The 17,359-nt window shown below is 42.1% G+C and overlaps 1 protein-coding gene across 1 annotated transcript in view; it reads left to right on the top strand.

Moving 5' to 3' along the window:
* The window catches only part of il1rapl1b (interleukin 1 receptor accessory protein-like 1b), a 510,835-nt gene that overhangs the window by 470,919 nt on the left and 22,557 nt on the right, over positions 1–17,359 (top strand). The window contains exons 8-9 of the mRNA XM_062989648.1: positions 1,126–1,271; positions 12,961–13,104. Of these exons, the coding sequence (XP_062845718.1) occupies positions 1,126–1,271; positions 12,961–13,104 (290 nt within the window). The remainder of the gene's footprint in view (positions 1–1,125; positions 1,272–12,960; positions 13,105–17,359) is intronic.

Raw genomic sequence — 17,359 nt, 5'->3', positions numbered from 1 at the left:
CTGTCCACCAACAAAAGCGCCAACAATGGGCACGTGAGCATCGGAACTGGACCACGAAGCAATGGAAAAAGGTGGCCTGGTCTGATGAATCACGTTTTCTTTGACATCACGTGGATGTAACGCCGGGTGCGTGCGCGTCGCTTACCTGGGGAACACATGGCACCAGCATGCGCTATGGGAAGAAAGCAGCCACCTACCCAAGCACTGTTGCAGACCACGTACACCCTTTCATGTAAACACTATTCCCTGATGGCTGTGGCCCCTTTCAGCAGGATAATACACCCTGCCACAAAGCAAAAATGCTTCAGGAATGGTTTGAGGAGCACAAGGACAAGTTTGAGGTGTTGACTTGACCTCCAAATTCCCCAGATCTCAATCCAATCGAGCATCTGTGGGATGTGCTGGACAAACAAGGCCAAACCATGGAGGCCCCACCTCACAACTTAGAGGAGTTAAAGGATCTGCTGCTAACATCTTGGTGTCAGATACCACAGCACACCTTAAGGGGTCTAGAGGAGTCCATGCCTCAATGTGTCAGGGCTGTTTTGGCTGCAAATAGGGGGGCCTAATAGGAATGTGGTCATAATGTTATTAAATGTATTACTGTGGCCATAAACTGGAAGCCTGATGTCCCAGTGTGTGTATCAATCACACGAAGCCAGTCAATCCCACACAAGTTACATTGCACTTGGCTGTCTATGCCTGTCTATGTCTGTCTCGTACTAATTAATGTGTTAGTCCTCATTGTCTAGGACTGGGGTGATCGGAGACACTTATAGCACTTTTCCACCAAAAAAACTCTGGTTCTTGAACCGGTTTTGTTTGGGTTTTTTAGAGAACTGGTCTGCGTTTCCACCAGTTTTGGGAGCCAAGCATGCATCATCATTAACAGTGGGCATGTTGTTACAGATGTTCATTTGTTTCAAGAACAACCCTCTTATTTTATTAGCCTAAAATATATGCAGTTCCACAGGACCATGGAATGCATTACCAGGTTTCCCATACATCCTTATGGGAAAAAATACCTTAAAACTCAACGCCACTCCCAGAACCAACTGACGTTGAGTTTGATTAGGTGCTTTAATAGTAGTGTCTTCTCTGTTTGTGCTCTTTGCTGACCTGTAGAACTCTGAGGGAGCATCTGGGGGAGCAGGAAGTGTCCATTACTCTGACCATCGAGACGTTGGAGGAAGCCGACCTGGGGAACTACTCCTGCTACGTGGAGAACGGTAACGGCAGACGGCAAGCCAACATCCTGCTCACCAGACGCGGTAAGACAACAGTTTGTGTTTTTTTGCCACTTCTAATCAGAGTCCAAGTAACCAGTTATCTCAAAGTTCTCTCTGTTTTTGCCACACCTCGCCATTTAGGAGTCTCTATAATCTACAGGATCGCTCAGATGGTGCAGGGGTAAAACACGCGCTAGCACACCGGAGCTGGGATCTCAAATACATCATATCGAATCTCAGCTCTGCCATCAGACCAACAATTGGCCTGTTGTTCATATAGAGAGTGGGGTAGTAGTAAGCCGGATGGGGTCTCCTCGTAACTGATGCAACTACGACCTCTGCTGGCTGATTGATGCCGCCTGCACAGGGGCGGAGAAGGAGTGCGTTGATCAGGGTGTGTCTCTCTGTACACAGTTCTAATCCGCATTAGCACTCGCCTAGTGCAGGTGAAAAAAGGCATACGGCTGCTGCCCACGTCTCCGAGGAAGTGTGGGTTAGCTTCGTTCTCTTCAATCAGAGTGGGTATCGGCATCAGTAGAGAGGGAGCATGATACAATCGGGCAATTGGACGTGGTAAAAGTCGGGAGAAATGCATAAACAATAATAAATAAATAATAAACAAAAAAATACACATCCGGTAACAAGGACAAGATTGTTTTTGATTGTTTGTTATTTTGTAGGCGTATATTTTGCATTGTATTTAACATAATATAGATCTGTCACCAGAGCTGTTGTATATGCTTAGGATAAACAGACCTTTTGTTAATGAGATATACTGCAAGGTGTGTGTTCGTCGCCAGTATGGGGTGGACGGACACTGCTCGCAATGCATTGTTGGCTCGGATCAGTTTGATACAAGAACAAATTAAAAAGGCCCCGTGTCCCCTGCCTTTTTAGCCGCTTTAGACTTCGACTTCTTGGACATTTTGACTAACCAATTGCTAACTGAATTGCCGCAGTGTGCTGACAATGTTTGATGCATGTGTTTTCGTATTGAGTGCATATTTATTCCATAAAAGTGTGCTGCTCTACACATGTGATCATCTCTGTGTAGTCTGAGCTGCACCTCAAAAGAACAAGCCAGTAAAGTATTATGTTCCTGAAAGTTTGTTTATGTACAGTTTATTTCTTACTTTATAAACTCGGCAATCTCTAAAGATGCTCGGTTACACTAGGACGGCTTCATAGGGCAAATTAACCAGTAAACATGAGGCACTTGAATGCTACTGGGATTGAAAAGGTTAAATCGCTTAACACAAACCTTAAATTGGACCTTACCTATATGAAATACATCTGTAACCAAGCTGACCTTTGTTTATGTAACGAGGCAGCAATAGCAGGGTGGTTCAAGCTCCTGCCACTCTGCCATTGTTTGGACTTTGGGCATACTTTAGCATAAATCACTTGCATTGTATTCAGCCACAGTTGTAAATAGCTTTGTATATAAGTTTCCACTAAATACTATAAATGAAAACATATCGTATTGTGGTGTCGGCGAGAAGTGCATAATATCATTAAATGATTTAAGGAAACGGGAGGAATTTTAGTGCGTAAAGGCCAAGGGCCTCTTTAATCCGTCAGACGGCACTGCATCAAGAACCGCCACTCAACAATCGCAACAAACAATACAGAGTTACATGCACAAATGCCACTTAAAATCTTACTGTATAAAAAAGAAGCCTTATGTTAACCATGTCTAGAAGCGGCGTCGATTTCTCTGGGCTCGGAGGCATCTAGGATGGACCATCACACAGTGGAAACGTGTATTGTGGTCAGATGAATCAGCATCCCAGGTCTTTTTTGGAAAAAATGGACGCAGTGTGCTCCGGACCAAAGAAACAAGTCCAAAAGTCAGGGTCTGCCATGGTATGGGGCTGTGTCAGTGCCCTTGGCAAAGGTCATTTACACTTCTCTGATGGCAGCATTAATTCAGAAAAGTACATTGAGATCTTAGAGCAGCATATGCTGCCTTCAAGACGTCATCTGTTCCAGGGACATCCATGCATTTCTCAACAAGACAATGCAAAACCACATGTTGCACACATTACAAAGGATTGTAAGTGCAAAACACCCCAGCAAATCTTAAAACTATCCAGAACAAAAAAACATTTGCTCAGATGATCTGGATTTGTAGTAGAGTGCACTTTACAGAAAAACCCAGCAATAAATGTAATAGGCTGATTTATGAATCTTAAAACTTCAAGGTTTGAAAATGGTCTCCATATTTTTAACAGTGCAGTAACCGCTGGGCAAGTCGAGTCAGTGAATAATATCACTTCTATATCTATCTGTTTAAATATTAAAGCCACTCGCAGCCTGTGAAGAGAGCCGGGATGGCAGCTTCTCGTCTCAAAACATAAAAAGTGCTTATTCATAGTCAGGATTTTTCTCAATTTCTGTCAGGCATGTGCAGGATTGTGAGGCGTACGTCTGTATGGGTTTCCAAGCGGGTCGGGCAAACCTTCCTAATATTTGCTGTATTTAATATTAACCCAGGAAATTACTGGAACTGCCTCTTGTCACTGGCTCTACTTTCTTTCACTTCGTGGAGAAATACATCAGCCTTGCTTTTAAGTCACTTATAAAGTAACTTTTTTTTTGCCAGATGCTGGGTCTGTCTGAAAACCTAGTGAGCTCTCTACTAGGGCTAGCTCGATACCACTGCCGATACCGATACCAATACCAATTCGATACCATCATTTCTCCTCTCAAACAACTAAGCAGTAATAATACATGTCTCAATGCACCATGGTAAAACTAGCTATCTTAATAACAATACTCAGACTGTGAATGAATAAATACAGAACCTACAACATCACACTTATGCAAAGCTGCTGTTTTTATTTAACTTTTACACACAGAACATTTAGCAGCATTTTTGGTTTCACTCACGTTCGAGCTGTCGTTCACGTGACACATCTTGCTTTATGGCGTGTCATCCAAAGTGTCTACAATTGGAAGATGTGGACGTCAATCGAACGCGATGGACCAATTAGAATTGATGCAGAGTTTTTGGATTAATAAACCCTGCTGGATCTACTGGACGTCTGTGGCTAAACGGGAGATGGTGTAGTTTGTTTTATTTCATAACACTGATGGATTAATCGTTGAGGATGTGAGTGATCTCCAAGCCAGGACAAGATAGGTTTTCTTTATCTCAGGTGAGCGATTTATCATTTATAAAGTGATTTTTATTATGTTTAAACAGTGTTTTTAGATGTGACAGTAGTAGATTATTTTTTTAAATGCTAAAAGTAGATCAGTGTGTTTTAATTTCTGAATGGCTGTTGTTGATGAGTTGTAGATCAGTGGCACATGTTAATGATGTCCTCATGATGCACCTTGTTACGGCAGTTGCCAAATGAGCTGGCAATAAACAGCACTCTGTTGGAACGTATCTTAGTGTGTTATTTGCTTTACACACAAACAATGGCCTTATTTACATTAAGTGTTATTTACATTAAGCAACAGTATCGGATCGGATTACACATTTTTTTCCTTCCAATATCTGATCCAGTGATTTGGGCCAATATCGGGTGCTAGCCCTACTCTCTACGTAGATGGCATTTTACGTCGTCCTACGCACTCCTGAGAAGAAGGCTGTCCGAATTTTTAGATACCTTAAACTGCTGCCTACTGAGGTGTCTTATTTCTTAGCAATAATTTGACTAAATATGAGGGAGCATCCGATGCTTCCTTAGCAGTGAGGGCAATCCCAGCATTCAGTGCGGCACAACCTTTCTCACAAAAATGCCAAATATAATGGACAAATGTGGAGCAACCAAAGGAGTACTTTTCAAATGTAAATAAATTATCATATATTATTTTGGTACACAGAGACATGCTAGCGGGTTGTGCCACCTCAGCCTATTGGTTTGAATGGCCTGAGGCTAATTGTGGTAGCTTATTATGGGAAAACTGTGGTGATCTAATCGCAAAGACTCAGCCTTTCCTGGATGCTGCTTTTGTACCAAACCATGATTACAATCACCTGTTCACATCACCTGTTTGGAATCACATAATTATTTAGTTTTTTTCATCTCGTAACTATCCCTAAATGGCCTCCGTCCCAAATTTTTTGGAATGTGTTGCAGGCCTGAAATGCAGGAATGGAGGTATATTAACAAATTAAATAAAGCTGAGCAGACAAAACATGAAATATATTGGGTTTAAACTGTCTGCAATCAAATAAAAGTCAAAGTAAATGTAAGGCCCACAACCCATCAAAGGGTCATGACCCAGGTTTGAAAAACTCTGCTTTACACCACTTGGGCTGAGGCGTAGCATTGTGCATGGCTACTTAGCAACAAAAAACAAGTCCATGATGCTCCTGATGATCCATAATGATTTTTATATTGTATTTGTATAGAGGCAGTTTGGCTCTGGTGTTGGTTATTGATGATGCAATGCTAACTATTGTTGCATCTTCTAGATGGTTCCCCATTACAACGATAGCACTAGATTCAATTATCTGACTTATTGGAATAGCTCAAGAAATGGAGAGTGCACTGACTGCGGTATGCCTCTGATTAGATGTAATGTTTACATTTCGTTTGCCATGTAGTGTACATTCATACTTGTATAAGCTACCTTATACTCAGCGGTGATCCTAAGAGCCGTAAAAAGTCTCTTCAGCCCACAGGAGCCTGAAAAATAGGCCATCTCATTAGAGGATGCGTCCAAATTAGAGAACAAAGTAGCTTTGAAGATGCAGATTACATATTGCTTACTTTTTAAAGTTAATTATCCACTGCACTCATCCGTGCCGTCATTTATTGCGTTTGAAAGACTGACCTTGTTCCCTTTTCCCTCCATCTAATGTCTTTTAGAAGTAATGAACTCTTCCTTTCAGCTCATTTTGGTTCTTAATGCATCTATTGACCTTCTGAACAGTTTATTTTCTTCATGGCATGGATCTTTATTTTCTGCTTCAAAAAGTAAAGCATTATTCGACCAAAAAAAAACAAGATGCTCTGGAGTAACACTGTCCATGTCGATGGCACTTAATAATAATAACAATAATGGAATGGAGATAAAACAACAACTACAAGTATCAGTAAATGTGGAACAACAAGTATCAATAAAGAATAATGCATTAGCTGGTGTTACAGCTACTTTACATTAACAATGGATCCCCTTTTTCCCCTTTATATAGCCAAGTTTCATCAAGGTTGGGTGAGGTAAGGGTTTCAGCTTTCCAGTTTCGAAATAACTGTTCCTCTTATCCCATAAGAGGAATGCATCTGCAAGTGAGTCAGGGTCCCAACCAAGGCCAAAACACACCACATTGAGGTTGACCATTCCAGATCTTGATAAGGCTGCGTTCTTTGCGTACTGCCACGTAAGAGGAATGCTTAGTCGGGGCCATAACCGAGACCAAAACACATTACTAGCTGCGTTCTTTGTGTACCGCCCAGCATCCAGGGCCATAGGGGCCTCGTACTCTAAGACTTACATCATCAAAAACACCTACTCCGGGTTTTGAACATATCTTTACAGCAACTTTACAGAATCCAGGACCAACAGACCAAAAACCCCTGTTGAGCAAGCCAAGGGTGACAGTGGCAAGGAAAACCTCCCTTAAATTACAGAAAGAAACCCTAAGAGGAACCAGACTCAGCAGGGATCTTCATCCTCCTTAAGTGGCCTGGAAATCTTTATTATTCAGTCCGGCCTGTGATAAAGTCCGTAGTGAGTTCTGGACATTTTCGGTGCTACACGCCAAGTACCTGTCATATCTAGCAGGAGCAGCATTGTTGACCCAACCTCAGGTGGATAAACAGGTTTTGTAGAGAACAGCATGAGTCTTGCAGGTAACACAATCATGAGGGCCCACCTCCCCCACCGTCATCAAACCTGAGTGATTGGGCAAGAGAGGCAGAACGAGAGCAAGCGAACAACCCACAAATTATCACCACACATTTTTATGACCCTAAAACCCCTTATGTCTAAGTTGTGCACTGTATTGGCTTACACTATATGGCTACAAGTTCATAGACTTCTAACCATAGTCATGCAAGGAGTTCAACACGGTTAAGGTCAGTGCTTTGTTCATGCTACTGTCCACAAAGCCAAATCCTCCAATGAGACAAACTGTTTGATATGGCGTGGTAAAAGCGACTCAGGCCAGGCAAACAATGCTTAACATAAACAAAGCTTAACATGACTTATTGTACCAAAACATATCTGAGGAATTCCATTAGTGGAGAGAACCAGTCATAACATTAAAACTACCTCCTTGTTTCTACACTCACTGTCCATTTTATCAGCTCCACTTACCATATAGAAGCACTTTGTAGTTCTGCAATTACTGACTGTAGTCCATTTGTTTCTCTACATACTTTTTTAACCTCCTTTTACCATGTTCTTCAATGGTCAGGACCCCCACAGGACCACCACAGAGCAGGTATTATTTGGGTGGTGGATCATTCTCAGCACTGCAGTGACACTGACAATGGTGGTGGTGTGTTAGTGTGTGTTGTGCTGGTATGAGTGGATAAAACACAACAATGCCGACGGAGTTTTTAAACACCTCACTGTCACTGCTGGACTGAGAATAGTCTACCAACCAAAAATATATCCAGCCAACTGCGCCCCATGGGCAGCGTCCTGTGACCACTGATGGTCCAGCAGCAACAGAGGAGCGATCGTCTCTGACTTTACATCTACAAGGTGGACCAACTAGGCAGAAATGTCTAATAGAGTGGACAGTGAGTGGACACGGTATTTAAAAACTCCTGCAGTGCTGCTCGTCTCATATTTGCACTTTGATGCTGTTTTACCGCACCGCGTAAACCGAGCACTAAGCAAAACAGCAGGCTTACAGGGGCATGAAAAAAGAGACCAGATCTGATATATGGGCAGATTCCTTCCACTATGCTAGATCAAGCAAACAGAACAAAATGCTTACTAAATGCAACACACTGTGCGCACTGCATCATGGGATACCACGCTCCTACGCCCGGTGATGTAAGCAGGGGGAACACCTCTTGCCTTTCTATGACAGCGAGCTGCCTGCTCGCCACAATATATTAGATTTTATACACCTGATAGCAATGGGTGTTGTTGAAACACCAAAACTCTATAATTAATCAAGTGTCCTCATACTTTTGGCTATATAGTGTTTATTTATGTTTTATAATGTTTTCCCAGCTATTTTGACCCCGGTCAGCACACACTTACATAAACCCATGCCACACACACATCTCTAAATCCCCATGCTGCACTTTTCTACTGATTCTGCCAGCTGATGCATTCATGCTGACTCAGTGACCTGGCCGACTGTAAATCTTCCAGACTTTCGTGTTATGTAAGCTCTTGACGCCCTGCCGCCTGCCACCTCTCCTTTTATTATTTTAATAATTGTTGTTTTATTATATGAGCTAGAACAGGCAGCTCCTATGATGCAATATTACTGGCACCCAAGATGACACATTCTTTGTTTTGGGCTAAAAATGATGCTACCCCTGAAAGTGTGCTGTGGTATCTGGCACCAAGGTGTCAGCAGCAGATCCTTTAACTCCTGTAAGTTGTGAGGTGGAGCCTCCATGGATTAGACTTGTTTGTGCAGCACATCCCACAGCACGTCCAGCAATGCAGCCCCATATGCAACAAACTGCAATGCACTGTGTATTCTGACACCTTTCTATCAGAACCAACATTAACTTCTTCAGCAATTTCAGCTACAGTAGCTCGTCTGTTGGATCGGACCACACGGGCCAGCTTTCGCTCCCCACGTGCATCAGTGAGCCTTGGCCACCCATGACCCTGTCGCCGGTTTACCACTGTTCCTTACTTGGACCACTTTTGATAGATACTGACCACTGCAGACCGGGAACACCCCACAAGAGCTGCAGTTTAGGAGATGCTCGGACCCAGTCAGCTAGCCATCACAATTTGGCCCTTGTCAAACTCACTCAAATCCTTACGCTTGCCCATTTGTCCTGCTTCTAACACATCAACTCTGAGGATAAAATTTTCACTTGCTGCCTAATATATCCCACCCACTAACAGGGGCCGTAATGAAGAGATAATCAGTGTTACTCACTTCACCTATCAGCGGTCATAATGTTATGCCTGGTCGGTGTAAATTGGAGGGCTGTGCTAAATCAAATCATTCATTCATCTGAACATCTTATTTCACCCAAGAAGGATGGGGGTCCCTGCTGAGTCTGGTACCTCTCAAGGTTTCTTCCTGTAATTTTAAGGGAGTTTTTTCCTTGCCACTGTTGCCCTCGGCTTGCTCAATAGGGGTTTTTGGTCTGTTGGTCCTGGATTCTGTAAAGTTGCTTTGAAACAATGTTCATTGTAAAAAGTGCTATATAAAAAAATTTGACTTGACTTGCCTTTAATTAAAAAATTACATATCATCTATAACAGCCTGCACTCTTTTGAAAAGGCTTTCCAGAAGATTTTATAGTGCATTGGTGGTGCCTATTTATTTAAAATTCGGAGGCTATGTATGATGAAATGTAAAGACAAACAGTGAAACAACCTTAACTTTAATAGGCTTGGATTTTCTGTGTCTCAACTGACCAAAATTATGAAACAGAAAGATAAAGCGATGCGTCTAGGTTAATTAGTTATACTGCAATGTATGACTGAGGTGTGCTTACACAGTATGACATGGATAAATAGACTATTTTACGAGTCTGCACATCAAGGTTGAGACCATATGTGTCTTATTCAACCAATCTTCATTCCAACGATGACGCACAGTGTGTTTAAATTTTGAGTTTCAAGCTTCAGTGCGGCAAGTAACTCCCTCTTTACTCAGCCATGCATACACACGAGATGCGTTTTGTCAGAAAGGCATATCAGCAGCTTATTTATTTTTTATTTTTTTTGCATGTCATGGAGCCTCAAAACAATGAGCATCATCCATCTCACACTCACTTTAGCACAGAGCAAACAATATCAGCGGCCGTCTGGTCTTATCCAAACGTCATCTCTGACACATGGAGATGACAGTAAAAAATAGGGAGGGATGATGAATCATAGAAAGAAGACATGGCATTGTTAAATCTACGGGTACGTAAGTACATTGTCGACCTGCCTGTTCAGAATAATGTGTCTTAATACTGTATCAGTCAGGAACAAAGAGTAAGTGAACAGGAGCAGTGATGGTCCACATGGATTCTACAAGGTGCTAAAGACATTCCTAAAGATTTTGGTCCATATTGCAGGCTCGGAGTTAGGGTTAGGGTTTGGGTTATGCTTAGTTTAGGTCCATAAAATGCGATCGTCCAGAACGGGGGGGGGGGGGGGGGGGGGGGTGAAAATATACGAAAACACAGCACTAAGGTCCAGAAAAGTGCTAAACATGCACATACACCAATCAGGCATAACATTAAAACCACCTTCTTGTTTCTACACTCACTGTCCATTAGTTCTACAATTACTGACTGTAGTCCATCTGTTTCTCTGCATGCTTTTTTAGCCTGCTTTTACCCTGTTCTTCAATGGTCAGGACCCCCACAGGACCACCACAGACCAGGTATTATTTGGGTGATGGATCATTCTTAGCACTGCAGTGACACTGACATGGTGGTGGTGTGTTAGTGTGTGTTGTGCTGGTATGAGTGGATCAGACACAGCAATGCTGCTGGAGTTTTGAAAAACCTCACTGTCACTGCTGGACTGAGAATAGTCCACCAACCAAAAATATCCAGCCAACAGCGCCCCGTGGGCTGCGTCCTGTGACCACTGATGAAGGTCTAGAAGATGACTAACTCAAACAGCAGCAATAGATGAGCGATCGTCTCTGACTTTACATCTACAAGGTGGAGTGTCTAATAAAGTGGACAGTGAGTGGACACGGTATTTAAAAACTCCATCAGCGCTGCTGTGTCATATCCACTCATACCAGCTCAACACACACTAACACACCACCACCATTTCAGTGTCACTGCAGTGCTGAGAATGATCCACCACCTAAATAATACCTGCTCTGTAGTGGTCCTGTGGGGGTCCTGACCATTAAAGAACAGGGTGAAAGCAGGCTATAAAAGTATGTAGTGAAACAGATGGACTACAGTCAGTAATTGTAGTACTTCAAAGTGCTTCTATATGGTGGAGTGGAGCTGATAAAATCAGAGAGATGTGTGCCGACTACTGGTTTTGATACGCTTCTTGCTGGAATTTTAAACAATCCGACCAGACATTTGGTTTTCCAGATTTTATCTATTAAATCCTAAATCCGTTAAATGGAGGTCTGTTAAATCGAGGTTCCACTGTATATTCATACCATTCAGCAACCCTATCCTGAGATTTAGGGAGCCTGTGCCCACTGTAGCCTCAGATTTCTGTTTTTAAATTGTTAAAGACATTTCGTTAAGATTTTGGTCCATGTTGCATGATCGGGGTTAAGGATAGGGTTAGGGTTAAGGTTATGGTTTGTTTATTGGCTCTAATATGTGCCAAGAAAACATTTCTCACACTATTAGCTGTGTATTTATACTGTTCAGCAATTCTACAATCTGCAAGTTATTGATATTTGGTGAGCCTGTGCCCACTGTAGCCTCAGATTTCTGTTAAAAACAATTATAGCCATGTGCTTTTGGTCATTTAGGGTATGTGGCCAATGGGCCATGCTTACAAAGCCTTAAAGCATCTTTACAATCCTCCTACCCCACTTACCCTCTGTATTCTTTATGCCCTTAACAAACACCCTAGCAGCAGGCCCATCTGAAACCGGCGACCGAAACTATGATGAGTTTGACTCAAATTGATTTTTTTAAGTGGATCGAAGGATTTGAACCATTGTAATTTGTTCTTCACAACAAAGCCGTACATCTGGTGTTCTTCCACGGGGGAAATGCGCCTTAACTACTGTATGTCTAATTGACATCGCAGAATGGCTTAATCCTTTTCTGCTTCGCTTTCTGCAGTCGTGTGTCACCTCCCCTATATTACAGCGCACTTAGCACTTAGCAAGAGAGCACTGTATGATCGGACAGTTCGGCTTTTATGAGTTGCAGAGGCCGCTCGGATGACGGATAACAAGGCTGTAAGAACATTTCTATCATCTACGAAAGCCACCGCTAAAATGTTAATCGTTTGATCCTGTTGACCCTACATTCAGTCACTCATAAGAAACTTTGCCACTTAGCATACAGTGCATAGCTGCACTGGATCTGTGTTTTAACTTTGTTAAAAATCGATTGCTTGTTCGTTTTGGCCTGCAATTATATCATACTAATACATAACTTCAATGTTATTTTGTTATATGGGTTTTTTAATTGGATAGACAGTCCTTTGCTCGACCCCCGGCCAACCCCCTTTCTCATACATAGCCAATCAAGCCATCACTGCTGGGGATTCGAACCATGAATCCCAGCGTTGGTTGGATCCTTTGTGGCTGCACCACCCGAGGTTCATAAATATTTAATATTCTATACTGGAAATCTCATCAAGGAAGATGATCACCACTGAGCAAGTGTACGAGATTGCCAGAACGGCAAGGACCTACTGAACCATATTAAGTCCCACAAGTGACTTTACTTTGGGCATGTAATGAGGCACCCACATGATGACATTGAAGGCAGATGCCAGACCGGCCGATAGCACCACTGGAGATTCGAACCCTGGATCCCAGGGATGTGAGATACTGGAAATCTCATAAAGGAAGATGATCACCACTGAGCAAGTGTACAAGATTGCCAGAACAACACAAATACGCAAATTTTTTACACACTAATTCTGTTCTCTCTTTCTGTCTGTCTCTCAGCAGAGCTCATGTATACAGTAGAGCTGGCGGGTGGACTGGGTGCCATTCTTCTCCTACTGATTTTCCTGATAGCCCTGTACAAGTGCTACAGGATTGAACTCATGCTCTTCTACAGGAACCACTTCGGCAGTGAGGACGTGGACGGCGGTAAGAAACTTATCTGTGTTTAATTATATTGTACATTTATATAGAGTGCGTGGGAGTGGTTTACCCACATCCAGGGCTAACAGGTGTACAGAAATAAAGTGTGTAAAATACATTATTATTATTATTATTATTTTAATCTATATATAGCGCCATCTGATTTCCACCTTTTTTGGATGCTCAAAGAAGCTTTAAGGGGGAGAAGATTTTCATGTGATGATGTGAAAGCTGATTCTTAATAAATAGAGTTTAAAAAAGTGTGGAAATATACTGTATATACACACTATATTGCCAAAAAAAATTGCTTCCACTTTGTTATAATACCAATGACAGTCGACAGTGGAATATTTAGTAGCAGAGAAATTTCACGACTGGACTTGTTGCACAGGTGGCATCCTATCACGCTGGAATTCACTGAGCTCCTGAGAGTGACCCATTCTTTCATTTGTAAGGTTAAGCACTGTTGATGGACTAGAAAGCCTGGCAATGCTATAATTCATCCTTAACATATTCAGAGGTGTTAAGGTCACACTAAACATGTCAAACTACAGTTTTATGGATGTTCCTGTAAGCTCAGAGGTTTATTACAGTGGTTTATTACAATATTGTGTATATTACCTATACACAATATGTGTTTCACAATACAGAAATTAAACAATTTCAGGTCCTAAGTAGTTAAAATTCTTTCAATGTTTAGTCTTTTAAATCTGGGAAAAAAGAACAAAGTAAGCAAAGCAGAAAAACCAAAAAGTCCTAAGAGCTGATTTACACACTGTATCTCATTTATCCTCTTCTGCTCAAATGCTGTAGTTAGCTATATTTTTGCCAAGCAGGCCATACGGACCGTTTATGTTTTAAGCAGATTGTTTAAACGCATTCACTGCGGTAAAAAAAGAAGGTAGCCTGTTTATTCGACTGCAAAATAAATCATATAGAAGATGAAGAAGAATACCTTTATTAGTCATGTATAAATAAACAAGTGTACAGCACAATGAAATTCTGCATATCCCAGCTTGTTTGGAGGCTGGGGTCAGAATGCAGGGTCAGCCATTGTACAGCGCTCCTGGGGCAGACAGTGTTAAGGGTCTCGCTCAAGGGCCTGGATTTAAACTGACAATCTTCTGACTGATAGCCCAAAGCTCTACCCACTAAGCCAGCACTGTCCAGGCTGTTAGCCCCTACAGCTTTGTGTCAGGACCTTTAGCTGATACCTGTGGGAAAGGAGGTAGGGGGTTGTTGGTCAAATGAGTCCACGTTTCAGCTTGTCTGGAAAAAGATAAAAAGAACCATCCAAACTACTCAGATCAGCCATAACATTAAAACCACCTCCTTGTTTCTACACACATTGTCTATTTAATCAACTTCACTTACCATATAGAAGCACTTAGTAGTTCTACAATTACTGACTGTAGCCCATCTGTTTCCCTGCATGCTTTGTTAGCCCCCTTTTATGCTGTTCTTCAATGGTCAGGACTCTCCCAGGACCACTACAGACTAGGTATTATTTGGGTGGTGGATCATTCTAAGCACTGCAGTGACACTGACCTGGTGGTGGTGTGTTAGTGTGTGTTGTGCTGGTATGAGTGGATCAGACACAGAAGTGCTGGACTGAGAATAGTCCACCAACCAAAAATATATCACCATGGGCAGCATCCTGTGACCACTGATGAAGGTCTAGAAGATGACCAACTCAAATAGCAGCAATAGATGAGTGATCGTCTCTGACTTTACATCTACAAGGTGGACCAACAAGCTTAGTAGAAGTGTCTAATAGAGTGGACAGTGAGTGTACACGGTATTTAAAAACTCCATCAGCGCTGCTGTGTCTGATCCACTCATACCAGCACAACACAGTGTCACTGCAGTGCTGAGAATGATCCACCACCTAAATAATACCTGCTTTGTGGTGGTCCTGTGGGGGTCCTGACCATTGAAGAACAGGGTGAAAGCAGGCTAAAAAGGTATACAGAGAAACAGATGGTGGGTTCAACCTCGGTGGGTTTCTATAGCCTTAACTTTGCCATTTGTCAGCTTTAGTCATTGTCCATATTGTGCATGAGATAAAAATAAATCAGATATCTCATGACACTGGTGGTGCTGAGCGAATCTATCAATCTGTCAACTACGAATCTGTCATCAATGCTTTATAATTGAAAAATCTTTAGAACCCTGATCTTTTTTTCTCATTTACCGTGTGTCCTAACGAACATACATTTCAGCCCTGCGCTTTGTGTGTTTCATTCAGACGCAACAGAAATTACAAGCCGTTTACTTGATGAATAGTGTGCAGCGGTGCGTCTAGCTCACCCTGACGTTCCATTAAACAAATTGGATGGCCTAGGCACTTTGGAACAGGACAACACAGGCTAAACGTTTCACCTTATCCAACATATTTTACGTATATTGTATGTTTGATTATTTACAACCCCAAATCAGAAAAAGTTGGGACAGTATGAAAAATGCAAATAAAAATGCAGTGTTCCTTACCTTTACTTTGACGTTCATGTTTTGTCTGCTTAACTTCATTTCATGTATTAATTTCAGGCCTGCAACACATTCCAAAAAAAGTTGGGACGGGAGCAATTTAGGGCTAGTGAGGTGTGATTCCAAACAGGTGATTGTAATCATGGTTTAGTACAAAATCAGCATCCAGGAAAGGCTGAGTCTTTGATGAGCAAAGATGATCAGAGGATCTCCAGTTTGTCAACAATTGAAATGTTTAAAACCAATGTACCTCAAAGAAAGATTGGAAGGGATTTGCATATTTCTCCCTCTACAGTACATAATATAATTAAACCATTCAAAGAATCAGGAGGAATTTCAGTGCATAAAGGCCAAGGGTGCAAGCTTAAGCTGAACACCTGTGATCTTTCATCCCTCAGACGGCACTGCATCAAGAACCGCCACTCAACAATAGCTGATATAACCACATGGGTGCGGAATTACTTTGGCAAACCTTTGTCAAGCACTACAATACAGAGTTACATGCACAAATGCCACTTACAACTTTACTGTGCAAAAATAAAGCCTAATGTTAACCATGTCCAAAAGCAGCATCGACTTCTCTGGGCTCTGAGGCATCTAAGATGGACCATCATACAGTGGAAACGTGTACTGTGGTCAGATGAATCAGCATTCCAGGTCTTTTTTGGAAAAAAATGGATGCCGTGTGCTACGTACCAAAGACAAAAAGGGCCATCCAGACTATTATCAGAAACAAGTCCAAAAGCCAGGGTCTGTCATGGTATGAAGTTGTGTCAGTGCCCTTGGCAGCATTAATGCAGAAAAGTACATTGAGATCTTAGAGCAACATATGCTGCCTTCAAGATGTCGTCTTTTCCAGGGATGTCCATGCATTCTTTCAACAAGACGATGCAAAACCACATGCTGCACATATTACAAAGGCATGGCTGTGGAAGAAGAGGGTACGGGTACTGGACTGGCCTGCCTGCAGTCCTGACCTGTCCCCAATAGAGAATGTGACCCCGTACTGTTGCACATGTTAAGACGTGTTTGCAGGAAGAATGGGACAAAATAAAACCTGAAACACTAAATCACTTGGTATCCTAGGTGCCAAAACGTCTTTTAAGTGTGGTGAAAAAAAATGGCAACATAACCAAGTGGTAAAAGATAAAAAATTAAAGTCAAAGTAAATGTAAGAAACAGTTTTTTTATTATTTGCAGTTTCCATGCTGCCCCCATGTTTCTGATTTGGGGTTGTTGATGATCCTGGCTATTTTAGAAGAAAGATGTTCTATACAAATAATTAAACAGTGCATTAGATCAAAGTCCTATACTTTTAAAGCAGGCGGTTTTAAAAGAAACGCAAACTTTTTTTTTTGAAGTGCTTGTCAGCCCAAGGTTATTCATAACTTCCTCTAACAAGAGTTGGCAGTCAGCCTGAAAGCAAGACTGAGGTAGCATTATATTAGTCAGCAGAACAGGCATATGCCGTGCGGGCTGTATGAAACTCTGTATGTCCTTTGTATTTTCCCAATTCAATCTGTCGGAGAGCCGTCGATCGTGATAGTGATCGAGATCCCGCATCGTGCAGTGGAAACCACAAGGCTTCTGATCGACACGATCAGAAGCCTTGTGGTTTCCACTGCACGATGCGGGATCTCGATCACTATCACGATCGACGGCTCTCCGACAGATAGGTGGAGGAGGAGGGGAACCGGATAGGGATGAAGGGGACTTAACGCGAGTGCCTTGAACTTAATTCCAAACAGCGATTGTCTCCTTTAATTGTACCACT

The sequence above is a fragment of the Trichomycterus rosablanca genome, chromosome 27, assembly GCF_030014385.1.
Source record: "Trichomycterus rosablanca isolate fTriRos1 chromosome 27, fTriRos1.hap1, whole genome shotgun sequence".
Taxonomy (NCBI): Eukaryota; Metazoa; Chordata; class Actinopteri; order Siluriformes; family Trichomycteridae; genus Trichomycterus; species Trichomycterus rosablanca.
The sequence above is the reverse complement of the archived record's forward strand: the minus strand, read 5'-3'. Positions and strand labels throughout refer to the sequence as shown.